At 33.6% G+C, this 18,879-nt stretch overlaps 1 protein-coding gene across 1 annotated transcript in view; it reads right to left on the bottom strand.

The window, feature by feature from the left end:
- The window catches only part of LOC150099014 (homeobox protein Hox-D4a-like), a 187,173-nt gene extending 169,158 nt beyond the window's left edge, over window positions 1-18,015 (bottom strand). The window contains exons 1-2 of the mRNA XM_090405792.1: window positions 17,284-18,015; window positions 14,747-16,620 (exon numbers count right to left, since the gene is read on the bottom strand). Coding sequence (XP_090261918.1) covers window positions 16,169-16,620; window positions 17,284-17,980 — 1,149 coding nt within the window. The 5' untranslated portion in view covers window positions 17,981-18,015 and the 3' untranslated portion in view covers window positions 14,747-16,168. The remainder of the gene's footprint in view (window positions 1-14,746; window positions 16,621-17,283) is intronic.
- Between the last annotated feature and the right edge of the window lie 864 nt (window positions 18,016-18,879).

The following is an 18,879-nucleotide window of genomic DNA, read 5'->3' as shown; positions in this document are numbered from 1 at the left end:
GAAATTAAATTATGTTAATTGAGAAAGTGCAATCTAATCTTGCGAGCTAGTGTCGAGTAAAGCAACTAATAGAAAGTTCGTAATAAATACGGCTAAGCCCTTATACGAAATGCTGAATTATCTTTAAGTGGGAAATGGAACACGTGTGTGTGCAACGGGAAATTTCATTGGAGGTTAGAGTATTGATTGCCTTGTGTTTCTTTATTAGTTTCCTGCCGACTTACAAATATTCAACGAAAACTCATCTTTCTACTCTCCTTCTAAGTCCCCTTTGACCCAACAGGCATCCAAAACCCCTCTGAGCTTTTTCTTTTCCTTCCAGTGATCAAAGTGTTGGTAGAAGGGACTGTGCATTTAATTTGTTCCGTAGCTTAGGGTCTGAACTTTTGCATATAATATTTAAGACCAAACTTCGCATCTCCCCTACACCAAAGAAATGTCTAGGGAGTTAGGCCTACCTGATCTAATTTAGTGCTTCGCTCATCAGCACAGAGCTTGCATACTAAGCGTCTATAAGGGTTACTAATGATGGCCTAAGAAGTCGGTTCTAGTGGGCCGGGGGAGGCACAGTGTTCTGCAGTTGACGAGGTAATTTGCGATTTACATATTTCTCTGCAGGGTGAGAGCTGGGTTTCGGTGGTCTGGATGGAATGACAACGCGAGCCTGACATTGATCAATGGTGTCATGAAGTTTTACGGTGAACACAGAGAGAGAGAGAGAGAGAGACGCATCGAGTCTAAAGAAGGGAGGGTGGGAGATGGCGTAGTGTGCGCGCTCTACGAGTCGGTGCTAGTGTGATCGTTGCACCAGGCATGGGCAGAGGAAAACGGGGGGAATAGATGGGGAAGTGAAGAGAGTTGAGCAGACCGGCTGCTGCTTCTATGTCCTGTAATTCAGCCATTCTTTTCCTATCCATCTTCTCGGGACTGGCAAGAGCCGAATAAAATGGAGAGGAAAGCAACTTTCTAATAGTCTCCTGAGACTACCATTTTACATCGATTCTTACTCATTGTCTATGCTATAGAAGGAAGAAAAATAGACTGTGGGAGAGTTGGCAACAAAAACTCCGAATTTTATTTGGCGTTTCAGGAAGTTTGAAATACCCTGTAGAGAAAGAAGCCAATAAAAATCAGTTCTCCTTGTTATAGGCGATTTGCCATACGAAAGCACCTCACACTGTGGAGAAGGAAAAATCACCTTGAGAAAGATCAATCTTAATAGATTAAATTGGGTCTCAGTGATACATTTCCATGGATAAGTCTATGATATAGAACTGTTTGGGAAATCTATGTTTATAAATACGTATGGATACGATTATTCTATGGAAATACTTATAACACACATAACTGACTCTATAGCTATGTAAAATTTCGATCCATAAATGTGGCGAACATTTATGGATAAATTTACAAAAAAAAAAAAAACTTTTTTTTTCCAAAAATATTTTAAATATTGGGAGCCACAGTTTTTGGTAATAATACTGATAGAAAAAAGAAAGTGAAATACAAGAAAGAGAGAGAGAGAGAGATACAAAGAAAGAAAACAACTTGCATATAAATCTGTGCTCCATATCCAAAAAAGTAATAAAAATCAATAAATGCATAAAAAATAAATGAAACGTTATTTTATATTTTGTGACAAGTTCTATTGTTTTGTTTAAAATATCCAAACAATTTTAGACTAATATTATTGTTTCAGTATGATTCCTATTATCTGCTTAAAGAAGATGTCATAATAAGACTCATTTGCTATTCATGACATCATCTAATATCAGTGAGTAGAATTATTATTAAGCTCTAATGGATAGCTGTTATTGTTAGTAATAACTAAATAATGAACATTTATAATTTTTTTTAATGTTTTCTTTTTTATTCTGAGATTAATTATTCATTTAACATTTTAGTGACATCGCCAACTGTGGTTACAGGTTCACGATATAAATAATCCCATCATAAATCTATCAACAATTTCGTAAAACAATCATGTACATCATGTAAATATTGTTACTAGGTTTATAATAGCCTTTATTGATTTCTTTAATGAAAAATCATGTTAGAAAGATCATTTTAAAAATGTAAAACGTCAAACATACTAATAAAGATTTTGTCAGCTTTTTTTCCCTATTTTTTACGTATCTTGGTAAATGTCTAAAAATCGTGTAATTGCATAGATAATGAAAATAACTTCCGAGAATCAAGTATATCCTCTGGTTAAAGAACTACGACCTAAAATTTTCTTAGACTAGTGGATACACGAGTACAGGATACACTTTGATTCTCTCTACCACGTGGCAGGTGTTATTAATTTGTAAATTTCTCAATAAAAACAATAAGAATATTATATCCAAAAATCTACTTGGATTTTAGTAATACTTATCTAATTTTTTTCTCTGCCCAATAGAGTTAGTTGCTCAAAGAAAGCGTTCATGTAGCCCTCCACATGAAAATAAATAAAAATAAAGACATACGTAGGAGTTGAGTAGGATACCGCAATTTAGCTGTGGCCACGATAAGCAAGTACAGTGGGATGTAAAAACACAGGCTTCAATAACTCCCCAGCACATTTCCTCATGTTTCCTTATGGAATGAGGCTAAGAGAAAAAGCAGTAACATACGTATAACTACGACTAATGAAAACCTTATAGAATGTAATAGAATAAATGGAAGAGTAATTTTACAGTCCACAACGCATCAAATCTTCTAATAATAATAATATCGAGAATGTAATATGGGTGTATATTCATAAACGCTTACATTAATAATATTCATATTTCGTGATCATAGCTTTTAGTTACAGATGGCAGTCTGCATTAAGAATGGTATTTGGTCTCGTGGTCTCATTCAGGCGTGAGTAGGCTGAGAGCAGCGAAACAGGATATCCCTAGATGCATCAGACCATCCCATCACCGATGTTGGTGTCTGTAGTCCTAACACACGTGTTCCTTCATTTTTCCCCCTTATAATTTCAAATCCGATTCAAACAATGTATAAAAAGTATTTAATTATGAATTTATTATATTTAACTTGACCGAATTACCCCCAGCTATTCTTTTGCTAACTTTACAGTCGATTCTTTGAGTGAAATGTAAACGAATCTTATTTGAATCCATCAGATTAAAGTTATGTCCTTGGAATCTAAGAGTACAAAGTTAAACAGCTTTGAAATCCAACAATATAGAGTTATACCCTTTAAGTCAACAGAAAGTTATATCCTTTAAGGCTAACGATATAAATTTATACCCTTTAAATAAACAATAGAGTTATATCCTTTAAGGCCAACAATTAAAGTTACATTCTCTAAAGCAAATATGAAGTTATAGTCGTTAAGCCTATCAATGGGAATACTTTCATTGTTGGGTGAGTTGTATTGATGCACTTGTTTCTCTGGTAACAAAACAGTGTGACAACCAATATATTTAGAAACTGCATTATATTGTAAAACTTTTCACGAACTAAAGATAATCAGCTGGCTGACTATTTTTGGCTCTTCTTGATCATGGATTTTCTATGCGAACATGGCAACAAGATGTAAACATAGATTATAGCCATAACCCTTATCTTAATTTCATATAATTATAATGATGGCGTTCTGTAAACACACAAAAGGCATTTCATAATTAAAATACCTTAAGTTCAGATCATCAAATATGAATAAATTGCATTTTAATTCCGAAAAGTTTAAAATTTCAAAGTCGTATACGGAACTGATATTAAACCATAGCGGCAATGCGCATGTGCGAGCATCGATTCGTGAATCATTGTTACAGATTAAACAAACTGCAAATGCTAAAGATCTTGAAAGGTTGCATAAATTATTCTAACTAGAGAAACTTGTAACTATCTGTGAAACAGAAACGAAGATGATTTTAAGGGAACATTCCTTATTAAAATACAAACTATTTAAGACAGTTTAAATATTTTGTACTATAAAATGCAAACCGAACTTGAAGTAACTCAGAACAGAAAATTTCAATAACGAACTAATTAATTATTTGTTATAGCAGCAACAGATAACGTGTTACTAAATCTATCTAAAATACTCAATACTAATGAATACTTAATACGTGTTCTAAGTGGAATCACTAATTTTAGTCTCTGTTTGCAGTTGTTGGGATTAGTCAAACCCAACAATGAAGTATTCAGTAGGGATTTAGTAGAATTATTGCACACACCCGATTGACGTTAAATTATTCAGTGGTACAAACAGTCACAAATAGATTTAACTGCGAGTATCAGTAACACACTTATTATAAGTACATCATAAGACCAAAGCGGTTAGCTGTATGAGTTTATACTTAAATATTATTTCGGTGTGTATAATAAATAAAGTCTGATGACACAAAACACGAAACGTCCACTAAATACACTAAGAACGAATTACTGACTGCAGCAAACAATTTTTGAAATTGAAATAATATAAAATGAATGATTCAGGCTTGTTTGTAATATCACAAACATTTCCATCTCAAAAATATTTCCATCTCCTTATGAGAACGGCTAATTCATCCTCAGATAAAAATGCTTGTGTAAAGATTCTTAGGGAGTCGAACCTAAGTCTCTCCAGATAAAGGGCATTACCGATAGTGACTCAGCTATCGTAGATCTGTGAAATATGTTAAACGCTAGAATTGTTTGCCATTTTCTTATATTAAAATATAGTAATGGAATATAAACTGCAATAATTTATAGAGATAATCTCGCACTTTTCATTACAATATGACATTCTCTTCTTAACACTTTGGAAATCGAGTGGCTCTTGGTTTCTAAAGAAACTTCTTGTCTTAATGTAATAATATTAGGTTATCTTATCTCATAACGGAGGCTAATAGTAAAGAATTATTTCTAGCTAAGAGAAAACAACTGCCTGCGGATTACTTAATTTAGACTAATTCTCCTTAGTGTGCATTATTTGTACATAAGAATATGATAACATTTCTTTAAGATCATGTCGCAATCGTGTGCTATGTGCATCAACTGGATAATTTTTTACGCTGGTTTGTCGGTTAGGGAGAGAAAAATCTACAATTCTTGGAAAAATTTTGCTTTCCCTCTGGGAAAAGACTCCAGGGAGAAAGAAGCCCCCTTTCATGAGTCTATAACGGTCAGCTAATCGCTTCATAAGAACATCAACGGCAAGTGATGACGTGTAAATGTAGTAGAATCCATGATTTGTATTAAGTGTAGAGTTGTAGGCCGAAACTTCCTAATTTTTCCCTGTGGACTCTATAAATTTAACCCATACAATAAATATTTCTTCATAATATGTATTCAAAGCAGATCCGAAGAAACTATATTACTATAATCATTCTTACAAGGAAGCCATATCTGAAAATACGAAATTTTCTATCTTATACTTTTGTTTAATATTTTTCTTATGTTAGTATATCAATATAGAGTCATATTATGAGAGATTTTTAACCTTAATAGCAATATAGGACTGAAATATGTATTAAACGTCATATTAACTCCACGAGCGCTTGAATAATTCTCGTCCCTTATGACTAATTATGACGCATAATATGTTGAAGTAGTATTCAAAGAAAATATGTTCGTTATCTAAGAAAAAACTGAAAAAACAAAATCTTCTCAAGTTGTTCTTAAAGGCGTAATATTTTAGTTCATCTTCATCCAATACATTTAATAATTAATGTTCCGTTTTAAGAATCCCGGAATTCTAATAATCCTGAGATATTAACTTAAGATATTTGAACGATGAAAGTAAAGCATATTTTATATTCCAGGAGAAAAATCTTTCTTTCTTTCTTCTATCAGTGTAAATGTCAGATAAACAACCTCTGAAAATAGAACGAACGTGTGTGTAATGTTTAATGTGATGCTGCTGCTGCTATTGATAAGGGGGAGATTATTACTGTTTTAAATAATCTGCGAGACTTGTTCCTCCCAACATATATACTGGTGAAACAGAAATAATTAATTAAACAGATGATTAATTGGGCACATTCCTCATGTCAACACCTTTAAGGGTAAACTACAGCAATAGGCTAAAAATCCGTAGAATAAACAAACCGCTGAGTTTTGCATAAATGGAGATTTTTGTTTTCTTTGGAGACAGCACATTCTAGATTCGTTTTTTTTCATTTATTTTCGTTCTTTATTTTATTTTTTTAACTTCATTTTTTCTTATGCTGAATCTCAACTAGAGAAGTCAGGTGGTCTCCGTAAAGGCAATATTAAAATATCAGACAGTGAACATGGATTTTGAAACGCCAACTGCTCATCTAATACCCCTATATCCAGTGTAAGATTACTGCCGAAATAAGCGTGATGACTTCTTCAAAATAATGGAAACAGATTCCAATCAAGAGAAAAGATTGTGCTTAACACTTAACTAATTACATAGGAAAATACGAAATTCTCTATCTTATACTTTTGTTTCCTTATGTTATCCAAGTATCTCAATATAGTCATATTATGAGAGATTTTTAACCTAAACATTAATTCTTGATTAAATTAAGTAAGATAATCAGTTAAAATAATAAGCCTTAGATATTTTAATTGATATTTTTCATTTTACTTTCTACAAAAATGTACAATCATAAAAGATGTTCGAGATAGTATGTAGATGTTGAGATTGCTGGTTACAAATTAGACCTGAAACCTTCAATATATCCTAAAAAGATGTTTTCCTAACACTAGATTTAATATTACAGTTATTCGGTACCTTTGCGACATAAAATAATAAATTATCGAATACTATTCGAGATAAATTGCTAGTATTTCAGTGCAAGACTAAAGATCATCATAGCGAAGCCACTAAACATATTCTAAACACGCTGCATCAGTAAAATATAGCGACAATAGACTTATTAACCGCACATCAATTAAGTCATTAACGCCAGGCATTATCTGTACACTAATTAGGAAAATATTTTATTCGTTGCGATGAATATCTCGATGAAGGCGGAGTTAATTGTCATGACAATCAAATATTTCATAAAAATATGTTTATCTTCTCGTGCAGTTAGATATCGTTTATATTAAGTTATAGCACTGTCTCTATCATCAGGGAGAAACTTGAAATACAGCATTAAAATAATAATTATAAAAATATTTGTTGTCATTCAGTTAATATTTCAAAATTGTATCATTTAGATTTTGTAATATGATTTAATTCAAAACTTAACGTTTGTTAATAAATCTTAATTAATAATGAGGTATTTTTGAAGTAATAAACTAGCTAATTCTGAGAAATAAGTGGAAAGAGAGCTTACCTTTTGAAGATTAACTGAGAACCAGCAACCGATGATAATGGAAAACTGGGTATGGGATAGTAGGTTAAACCATCATTTAATTATTGCAATAAGTATAAATGATACGATAGATATTATAAATGCAACTTTTGACTCGTCGAAAATATCTCACGCTTTCGTTTCTAATACTATTTCTAGGGTTTAAATACTTTCAGCTCATTGCACTAACCTATACAGAAACAATGCTGCATTGTTAAGCCAGTACTAACCATCTGTATCTGAATAAAATACATTTAATTAGCTTATTTTCAGATATTTTAAGCAAACTTTATTTATAATTTATTTTCATATTTTATTATTCTAGATAATATTGTAATTTTATTATTGTAAAACATACAGCGAAAAAAATTCTTTGTCTTTTCTTATAAACCAAATAATTTTTATTATAATCTATATACATTAAATTAAATCTAGTTGGGAGTTTAATTTTGGGGTAAAAATGGCAATGATGTAGCCAATGAAGTTTTAACTGAGGCTCGGCTATTGCCGTTACTCAGACATGACTAGAGCTTTTAGCTCAAAATAACACCCCATCCACACAGGTCTTCTTCATTCAGATGACGGGATAAAGAGTCAAGGACTCAGTCCATCGCCCAGTTCTTTTAAGAATTTAATTTTGGTAGATTATGAATCGACCATGAGATGCGGTGATTAAATACCCTTGGAGGGTAATGGATGGCAATGCTGTAGCCAATGAAGTTCTAACTGAGGCTCGGCTATTGCTACCCTTCAGCCATGATCAGAGCTTTAATATAGCTCAATAACACCTTATATCTGTCCTCTACAGATAACGGGGAAGATGAAAAGCATTCTTGCTTCGCCCCTTTAAGCCAGTTCTTATAAGGAGTTTAATTTCATAACTTTATATAAATTCAGTGAGTTCCCATGTGGCTAATATTTGTATTTCTGCACTTTTGGGGTATATTTTTTCATAAATAGTTATTAATACTTTTGAATCGTCTTTTCTTATTCTTCAGGTAATAAAATGTTTGGTTAAAATTAGGAATATTAAATTATCTTCCATTTAAGCTTGCTTTTATGATTTATTTTTCTTACTGGATTAATTCCAAAGTTTATTTTCTATATTTAGCTATGAACATTATGAAACAAAAGAAGAAATTGTATATAAACTTGTTATTACTTTTAGAAGTAAATGATAAAAAAATAGCGTTCATTAGAACCTAAAACGATACCCCCATTTTCGACTATAATTGCACGGCAATTACAGAAACACACACACACACAGAAAGAGAGAATTAACCTCTAGTTTTGTAACAGGTTATAGCTATGTAGGTAGTAGTATTCCTTCACATATGCACCGGCACATATTGCCACAATACTAAGTGCAATTACATTAAAAAAAATTTGCATTACACATTTTTAGGTTACTAAATCGTATGACACGAATATTTGATTTCTGTGCCCTCTTAAGCGATCTCTATACCCATACCAAGTATATTTGGTTATCAATCTATTGAGCAATGATTAAAAGCAAAGTTTGCCCATGAAATGCATAAATACCAATTCTACTACTGCATTACAATTTCTACTAAAGAAAGAATGGCGGTGATTACTTGTTCGTAGAGACAACTAAGTCCATTAGATCTAAAGAAACGGTGCTGAATGTCTTTTACCTGCATGATTCATATTTCTATTTGAAATTAAATATTTAAATATCAGAATCTAAAACGATACCCCCATTTCCTCCCATGAATATAACATTCTTATATCAACTAATAAAAGTGGACTACATATTTAAATATTACAGTATTATTTTATAAAAAGTATATAATATTCATGATGGTCTGTCTGTAAATAAATCTAAAAAAATAGGTATTCTGAATAAATGGCTAGCATAAAATGTATATGGAGACATGTGCTATACAATATCTGCACGAAATTTGAATTTTAATTGTTTTCTTCGTAAATAATGCATACATATTCACTATAGAAATGAAGCATTCATGTTCTTAAGAATAAAACATCATATTAGCTAGTGAAATCAAAAAGAACGAATTGGTAACTTCATACGGTATGTGGAAATAGAAAGAAATCGAAAATATTTGAGAAATATAAGTGAAATTGGGGCAGAACTGCACACGTGATGAGATCCGAAATAAAAGTTGTTATCTATAAGATTAAAAAGGTGGAATATAAATTGAAAACCAAGCGGTGAAACAAAAGAAACGAGCACTCTTATTTCTAGCATATAAAGTGATAAAGCAGCTACTTTTAAATTCAATAAATTGTTATCAAATCATGGATATGGATGACAGGAAAGTGCGCAAAGATAGATTAGGACAAGAAGTTTATTAGAATTCTTCAGAGGACGGGATATTATGCATAGCGTCGCTTAACGTAAATCAATCTCCATTGCATGTTAAAGTTATATATTTCTGTTCGATAATTGGCATGCAGCATGGATCCACATCATACCCACCAAGTTTCGGGACAATTGATATATAACAAAAGGCGGATATGGATTAGATGAGAGGAAGTCTGAAGTGTGGCAAATGGAAGAGGAAAATAGGGACTTGACTATGAATGCAAACTGGAGTGACTGCTCGAAGAGCGATAGGCATGCTCCCTAAGCATAACAAATCCAGAGGGGAATAAGTAATTGCCAAGAACATAAGGGGAGCAACAGAAAACGATGAGATGAAATAACTAACAAAATATGATTTGACACTTCAGGAAACTAGGTATGCGCCTTATTAATGCATTTATATCACTCAACAGATATTAAAAAAGCGGATTCTGTTCATCAAGTACATTATTAAAATGCTAACGATATAACTCTGATCTCCTACTAATAAATTACTGTTAAATGGAAGATATTAGTGCTAATTTCACTTACCTCGAATCGAGAAACTGGTAAGAGGCTAATATGGTACTGCATTCTGCTCAGATTATTTCATTACCCACATTTCAAACCACTGGAAATAAAACAGCACAATACTATGCTGGCTATTATATATTCTAACAAGTATATGTACAATAACATGAGTATAAAGACTGAAATGAATTGGAATGAGAAAGAAATAAAGCCAATAAATATTGATAAACTATAAGTGCAAGTTTTGGTAGTCTGATAAAAGTTTGATTTAATACTATCGTCAAAGTATGCCGAAGCAGAAAGTGGGCAGGTTTATCTTATCCTCAAAAAACCTAATAGAAATGGATACTTGATAATGTGTAAATCCTACAAATTAATAAAAATGGAGTGTTCAAACACATTACTGAAATACCATTTTGAACTGCTTATTTTTAAACTTTTTAAGAATATTTAACTCAATTTCAATATGTTTGTCTTTTGGATTGGCCGATGTGGTAAATTGGTTCTGAAACGATCAGGAAAAATTCACTGATCAACCACAATTGTTTAGAATGCGGAATAGACTGCAACACTGTATAACTGGACACCACCAAAATAATAAAAAAAACAGCGATAATGTGTAGTAATGTGCATATGTGTAATAATTCATTTACTTTATAAGTAGTATTGGAAATACAAAAGCCACTCATGGGATAACGGTGGCTTAAGACTTACAAGATTACCAGAAATGTATCAATTAAAATTTAAAAAAAAAAGTACTCCAATGAAATTATATTTGATAATTACTATCCTTGCATCACTAAACATTATTAAATTTATAATGTCAACCCAACGCCATTACTAAAGCTTTTCACCGTCTAAAAGACCGTAGTTCAATCTACAACAATTTCTATACTAATATCTCTCTTTCACCCAACATTATAATACATTCATCTATGCAAGCTATTATGCGTGTCCTTAATATGTGTGCCCTTGCCAGTACTGATGATTTTTGCAAGAGAATAAAAATAAATAAAAAATGCTTCTATCGTCGGTTACATTGTGAATCATGGCGTTAAAACTAATATTTCATTTATGTGGAATGACAGTACCTCAAGATAAAATAACAACATAAAATAAGCATCTTGATGTTTCATTCTGAATCACGAATTCTGAAGTCAACAGACACGGGATGGGGAATTATATTCTGACATTACATGCTATTCATTTATTTTAGCCTTACATTTTATTCATTTATTTTAGCCTTACATTTTATTCATTTGTTTTAGCCTTACATTTTCTATTCGTCTATTTTAACCTTACATTTTATTCATTTGTTTTAGCCTTACATTTTCTATTCGTCTATTTTAGACTTACATCCTATTCATTATATTCTGGCTTTACAATAATCTGTGTTATATTCTGGTATTACATTAATTCGTATTTTGGGCTTTGTATTCTATGCTGACCTTATATTCATAAGATTCTGGCCTTATATTATATCCATTAGATTAATATGTTGATTATATTATCGGGAGTGTATTCCACATTTAAAAAATGCAGTATTTCATGTTGGCTGACAATATCTTCCAAGGAATTCTTTTATTGTTTTTAATTATTTTTGGTTGTTTGCAATCGTAATATTTAGACACGATACCGAGGTCTATATTGAAAGTAAGCCAATAAATTATGAAATATTTTATAAATAATATGCATTATAACAAAGTCCCGATATCTGCTATAGTATAACATTTTATATATGTTGATATAAACATGTCCCACCCATCAAAATTATTGAAATAGCTTTGTTATTTAAATCTATAACATTCTAAACGTACACTGTGTGCATCGTGACAATTAAGAACAAAGTTATTCTTAGGAGTAACAACTGCGGTTCACATGTGGGACACTCCACTGTACTATTTCTAAGGGTTGTTGTAGTTATGGCTAGTTAAAGTTCTCTGGATTCTGTCTCGTGTTAAGCCACATAAGTAATTTAAGTAAGAATGGCATGTATGTATGCAACATCAACACATTTATTTCTCAAAAATATTTTTTCTTTTAGTCATTCATGAAAAACTAATTACTTATCCTCTCAATGGTTCAAAAGTTGTGATATGACCAACTTATAACTTACACTTTATCATATTAGCCTTTGATTTAAACTTATCATACGTTACAACTTTAATATGTTAGCCTTTGATTTAAACTTATCACACGCTATAACTTTAATGTGTTAGTCTTTGATTCATATTTAACGTGAAAACTTTGTAATATTAGCCTATGACTTAAAGTTATAACTTGATGCTTTAACTAAACTTTATAACTTTTAAGTTAAAACATTAAGATGTATATTAAAATCATATTCTGCCGGTCATATGCTAACCATGTAACGTTTACATCATATGCTAAAATGACGCTTTAGATCACAAAACCTAAAGTCATAACTTCCGTAAGTAATAGGATCCAATATTAATAACTTTATTTTCATTTGCTTCCTGTTATGCTTATTCATAAACTACGCTAACTAGTTTCACATATTCGTACAGCAATTACTATTCATAATTTGAAATTTTCAACAACAATCATATCGTAAAAATTCTAAATGATGATTATTCTAAAAAAAATCCACAGAGGTTATTTATTTAAAATGTGAAGTCTAATCTTAAGATGAATAACTACATATTTAAAATAAGCGTATAAATTATGTTACTCATAAGATCTATTTATTATATATAAATCTGGAAATAAGAAACCGAACTAAACTGAACTGAAATAAAGCTCTACATCGTATCTAGACTTGATAATGAAGGGTCACATGCGATTTCTACTAACACAAAAAGCCCCCTCCAGTTAAACACTGTTAAGAATCTTCTTATAATACTTTTTTTTTTCGGACCTGTGGAACACACACAAAACATGAAAAGTAAGAGATATGGACACTTACAATGAAACTACATTGACTGTACATTTCATCAGTAAAACAGGGGGGGAATTAATATGCAGAATAGTAATAGACAAGCTGTATAAACTGTATTCACAAGCTGGGATATCGTCTTAATGTCCTTGATGTTCGTGAAAATAAAGAATCACTATTGCGGAGTGACAGAGATAGAAGGTTAACTCAATTCCTACTTCGGAAGATAAATCTATGTAACCCACCCTGTGATCTAAATGAGACACTCCGTGATGAGCACGCACATTTTTACCCACACCCTTTGTCTAGCCGAAAACAAAGCGACTAAACCCAACACCGTCCTTAATTGTTTCACGACTGTACAACCGTTGCCAGAGTATAGCATAAAGACGCGCTATATTGTTCATCAGTTATGGCGCCATTGTTGTTCGTCCTAACTGTATTGGCGACGCCAAATATTAGAGACACAACACACACAAAAGAAGTCACCGCAGCTATAAAAGTACCACGAGAAAAAAATAAAATAAATAAATAAAAAATACACACTCCGAAGTGGACTAGTCTGTAATATTTTACTGATTTTACATTATAGAGTAAAATGCAGTCCCAAGTTCATCTGGTCAACTTCAATTTACGGAGATTCATCGATGGTCTCATTATGCTTCTAATGATGCACTTCATCCAGACCATTTAAACAACTGATATCGTTTGTGTTTGTTTATTGTCTGGTGTGTAATAACATTAAGATAAAATATGTCTTCCTCTAGGCACATTGTTTAACCTTACACGTTTTTAGTGACAGTAAATTCTATAATTTTCGTATCACTCTCGTGGCCGTTTATGTTGGACAAACACGCGACCATAAATCAAGATTTAAGTACCCAGTTAGCCTCAATCATTCCCTTACTGACGCAACATTACAACGGGAATGGCAGACGGGTAGAATATTGTTTTGAAACAATTTGTAAGTGGGATTTGTTTTGTTTCTTTATTGCTTTTTTTTTCCCTACTCCTATCAATTCTCCTTCATCCCCAACGTTTGACATGAGACTGCTTCCATTCCAAAGTAAATGAAGGCTGCCTTGTAAGCAATAAATTATGTGCCTACTACCTGTAAAACAATGCAATCAACACGTGTTCTTAGGTGTAGAACTCATTTGTTGTATGGAATGTGACGTAACAATCAAGAATAATGTGAATTACTACAACAATATAAAAGGCTAGACTTTTTTTTTTTAATATGCGTTTCATTTTGCTTTCGAAAAAAAAAATAATTTTAAGAATAGATAAATAGATAGAGAGGAAAAGAGTGGAAATAGAAAGGCCTTTGACATTTCACAACACTTATTACTTGTAATATTGCATTGCTATTAATAATATTGCAGTATAACAATTTTCATTTTAATCGTACTGTACAATGCAATACGAATTTTTTATACTTAGAAATAAGTCATATATTTCACGTTCTAGAGCACAGCTTACCTATAATTTCAGTTGAATGTAACAGGCTATTAAAATTTAACTACCAATTAAAATAATATTATTAATAACGGAAAATCAAAGCACTGGTTTTTTTTTACTTTTCCTATTATTTTGATATCTTGTATATAATATATATTGCACACTATTTTTAGATCATACAAAACTAATTTTGCAAGCCAGATTATTATTATTATTTTTCTCTTTTTTTTTTTTTTTTAGAACATTTATATTATTATTGTTCACAATAAGTTGAAATAGTACCTTTTATACATTACTTTTGATTCAGAATTCGGATGATTCCTAAGTACAGTTGACACAAGCGCAGTCAATTAAGGCAGTGCTCTAGGTGATAATTATTTTCAATGGTCAATATACTCTCTCTCTTTTTTTTTTTTTTTTTTTTTTTGGAGATTCACGGGAGATGCAAAAAAATATAAACAAATTACAAACAAAAAAAAAGGTTTGTTTACACATAACTTGACATTAGCAAGGAGCTGGAAAACGCAAGATTGAGATAGATAATCACAGATTCTTCAGCAAATAATGTTCTTGTCATTATCACCAATAGGGTAACTGCCGACAACTCCCACAACACGAATGGATCTATTTAGAGGATGGCATATGGCAGGTTATGAATACTTGTCTTTTGTTGTTGTTGTTGCTGCAGTTCTGCATATTTATACACAAAGAGTCTTTAGATTAAATGGAGGAATCGATTGTCTTTTTTTTGTCTTCTTATTTTGTTACAAGAAGGAAAAAACCGGGGTATGTTTCTGTCATAACATTACGAAACAACAAGAGAAAAAAGCGAGTCTTATAAGGCTTGAAAAAATTTCAACACAGCTCTTGACATGATTTAAAGACCACACATTGAAAAATTTGATTCAACGAATAACAATGAAAAAACACACAATCCTTCTAGGAGTTTGTTCTATTGAGAGGATATACATCTTTGAGAGGAGGAAGGTTGAAACTCAAGCTGTCTTTAGTTGTAGGGAGATAGAGGTTGTTATCAGTGAAATATATATTTTTATATATATATATATATATAAGATTAGGGATCCAGAAGTCCTACAATAAAAGCTGTAAAAATCCCCCTGAGTTGTAGTATAGGCTTTAGTGACCATTGTTAAAGTAAGTAGCTTTGGACGACCAATATACAGCAGTGTGCCAATGGAGCACAAATTGCTAGCTGGGCTACGAGCTCAACTCACACAGCCGATAGAATATGCCACTCACATATATCCTAATCTAGGATTAGGACACTAGGACTACTTCTGTGCTAAGACACATCAGGAAAAAAAATAGGCTGTAAGAGAAAATAAAGACACAATGATGTTTTTAACACCGGTCCACATTTTGGCAGCCTTATCTTCATTACAGCCGCATTATTAAAAAAAAAAAAAAAAATGTTTATCCGCTGACCACCAATTTTTTTTTTTCTTACATTACAATCAGTTTCTTGGTTCGCCAAAAACCAAAGAACTTTTTTTTTTCTTTTTGCGGTCAAGACCCATTGCAGTCCAATGAATTATTCTACCCTGGTAACAGTAGTGTTATTAAGGCATGGCAATGTATCGACCCTCCGAGTGGGTCACAGCAGAACACACGCACAAAACGAAAACTTCTCAAAAACACTTTTTTTTTTTTTTTCTTGTCTCACATCTGCGGAATGTTGAAGGGTCACAGTTCTGTCAGGCCGTAATCACTCTTGTCTAAAGAAGGTGGTTGTGTGTGCGAAGGTGGTAAAAGATGTGGAGACGTCTGCTGAGGTTGAAGAGGAGGTGGTGGCGGTAAAGGAGGTGGTGGTGGAGGTGGGGGTGGTGGAGGGGGTGGTAGTTGAGGCTGCTGGTTCTGCTGGTTTGTAACATTTGCAGACTTTTGCTGGTTGGGATTTTTCTTCTTCACATTCTTGGTGTTGGGTAGTTTGTTATCTTTCTTCCACTTCATCCTCCTATTCTGGAACCATATCTTGATCTGTCGCTCCGACAGGCACAATGCATGGGCTATTTCTATCCGACGTCTCCTAGTTAGGTAACGATTGAAATGGAACTCCTTCTCAAGTTCTAAGATCTGGTGTCGAGTATATGCTGTCCTCTGTCGCTTCGGCTCTACACCCACGAAGGTCCCATTCGCTGCAGAAGAAAAGAGGGACAAAAAAATAAGAGTTTTAATACCTTGAAAATATACGTCCCTCTTACACACACACACACATACATACATACACACGCGCGTACATATATAGAACTATTTAAAACATTACCCTCCAGTCAAACCTTAACTTCTTTAAGCCTAATGTTCATTCACAATTATGGCTGATTTCCAAGTGTAATCTATTTGTCCAGTTACAGTAATACATTCATCTCCTTCTAAGTCCCAATGACAACTTTAAGTAGTTGGAAACATGTGTGAACTATTGAAAATATTTCTGAGGTAACGACTTTGTCAACTATCAAGCCAGGAGCTCAAAGAGAACCCTCATTAATCGTAAGAAAAGACACCCCCCCCTTTTCTATTCTAGGAGATAAGACGCGGGGGGACGAATAAAGGAGGCGAGAAGTTTCCCTTACAGGCTACATTGACTTCTTGATTTATTATTATTGCTTCGAAGTAATGTATGCAATGGCGAACAGGCCAGACATTTAGAAAGCTCAACACACCGACTGCGACTTATAATTTATGATTATGGCGGCTATTTATCGTGTTGGGGCACGTGGCTTCCATTAAATTCTAGTTAACCTCACTTAAACTGCGGTGGCTCCCCCATTTACGCCGAACGAGACACTGAGGGCTCTTACCTGTGCCAACATGGACCTTTTTCATCCACGGATAAATAACGGGCTGTCCTCCGCCGGATACTGCACAGTCTGGAGAAGTTGGGGGCTGCTGATGATGTTGACTTTGATGCTGTTGCTGTGGAACTTGTAGCGGTGGTGGCGGCTGTGTCCGCGGGAGGCCTGCCGTGGGAGGCGGAGATGCGACCGGAGACCCGTGTTGGTGCTGCGGCGGTCCCGGAAGAATATGTACAGGACTGTGGCTTGTCGGAATATGGTCCATTGGAAGGCTCGGTCCTCTGGACATGGGCGACATTGTGCTGGGCGCGAGTCCGCATGGGTGCCGGTAGTAGTGGGGTGATGCCCCATGATCAGGGTAGCCGGGCCCGCCGTTCTCATGGCCATAATTCACAGGAGCGTGCGGACTGTTGACTGGGTAGCCGTATGGATGGTGTTGCGGAGGGTAATAGTCTCCACCATGGCTAGGAATGTAGTTTCCCTGTGAATATTCCTCGGTAGGTGGAAATTTTGGATCACCATACGAGGGAGAGTTCATCAAATACGAACTCATGATCATTAATTTTTGGATGAATTGGATGGAAATAATTTTTCTTTGGGGTTGTCGTTTAACTGTGCGCTGACTCCGCCCTCTAGGATAAATTAGCATATCACGTGACGACCGCCTTCCAATCCCGTCTCTTTCTACTGACCCGGAGTACATTCACCAAAATGATCGATGAGTATAGCGACATTACCTCAATATGGCGGGCAAAACCATACCTGGTTCTAGAGCCGACTGTAGCTTTATAATTCAACTGCCATTTACAATCGCCGAGTTTAGTTATGCGCGTACTCATACACTATGCACTTTCTCAACCGCCTCCCCTTCTAACGTACGTACTAAGAAAACAGTGAGCTGTCTATTTACGGTGAGAGCCGCTAAAGTGGCGCCCTCATAGTGTGAATAAGGAGAGGTGCATCTCCTCCTCGTAGGAAACAGGTAACCGGTAATATCCAACAGTACCTTTTTATTTTATTTATTTTTTATCTCTCTCTGTCTCTCTCTCTTTCGTCACCAACTCCAATATTCACTACCGTTATCACTGTTAAGAACTTGAATAGTTAATCAGTCGAACTCAAACAACAAGATCGCGTATAGTTAAGTGTTGTGCCCCAGTCTAAACTTTGTAAACTAAAATCAAAGTTTAGTGTTCGAGGAAGAGAAAAAAAAATAGTAAACTTTAGCTGGCACTTTAGAACATCAGCTAAAGTTTTTTTTTTTTTTTTCTCCTTCGTCGACAGATAGGCGGCGCAACGTCAGAAGAGTTTAAATGTCACTGCCAGTTTCGACTCGGCAATAAATCAAACGAAAGAATGGCGGTGCTAAGAGGTTGAGTTTTAGTACTCAGAAAGAAAGGGGGGGGGGGAATAAAATAAAACAAAATAAAAATAAAAGAAACAAAGAAAAATAGATGAAATTCTTCGAAATTTGCTCAAAGTAAAAATCAAGCGAATTTAGTAATGCAACAAAATTTTACCACGTTTTATATTAATTAAATTTTTTTAAATTCTAAAAATAAAAAAGGTGTGTTGTAAATACATTAAAATATAATAATTTTA

This window comes from Typopeltis vanoorti, chromosome 15 (assembly GCF_054136105.1).
Source record: "Typopeltis vanoorti isolate ZY-2024b chromosome 15, IOZ_Tvanoo_1.0, whole genome shotgun sequence".
Taxonomy (NCBI): Eukaryota; Metazoa; Arthropoda; class Arachnida; order Uropygi; family Thelyphonidae; genus Typopeltis; species Typopeltis vanoorti.
This window is presented reverse-complemented; position numbering and strand designations above follow the sequence as displayed.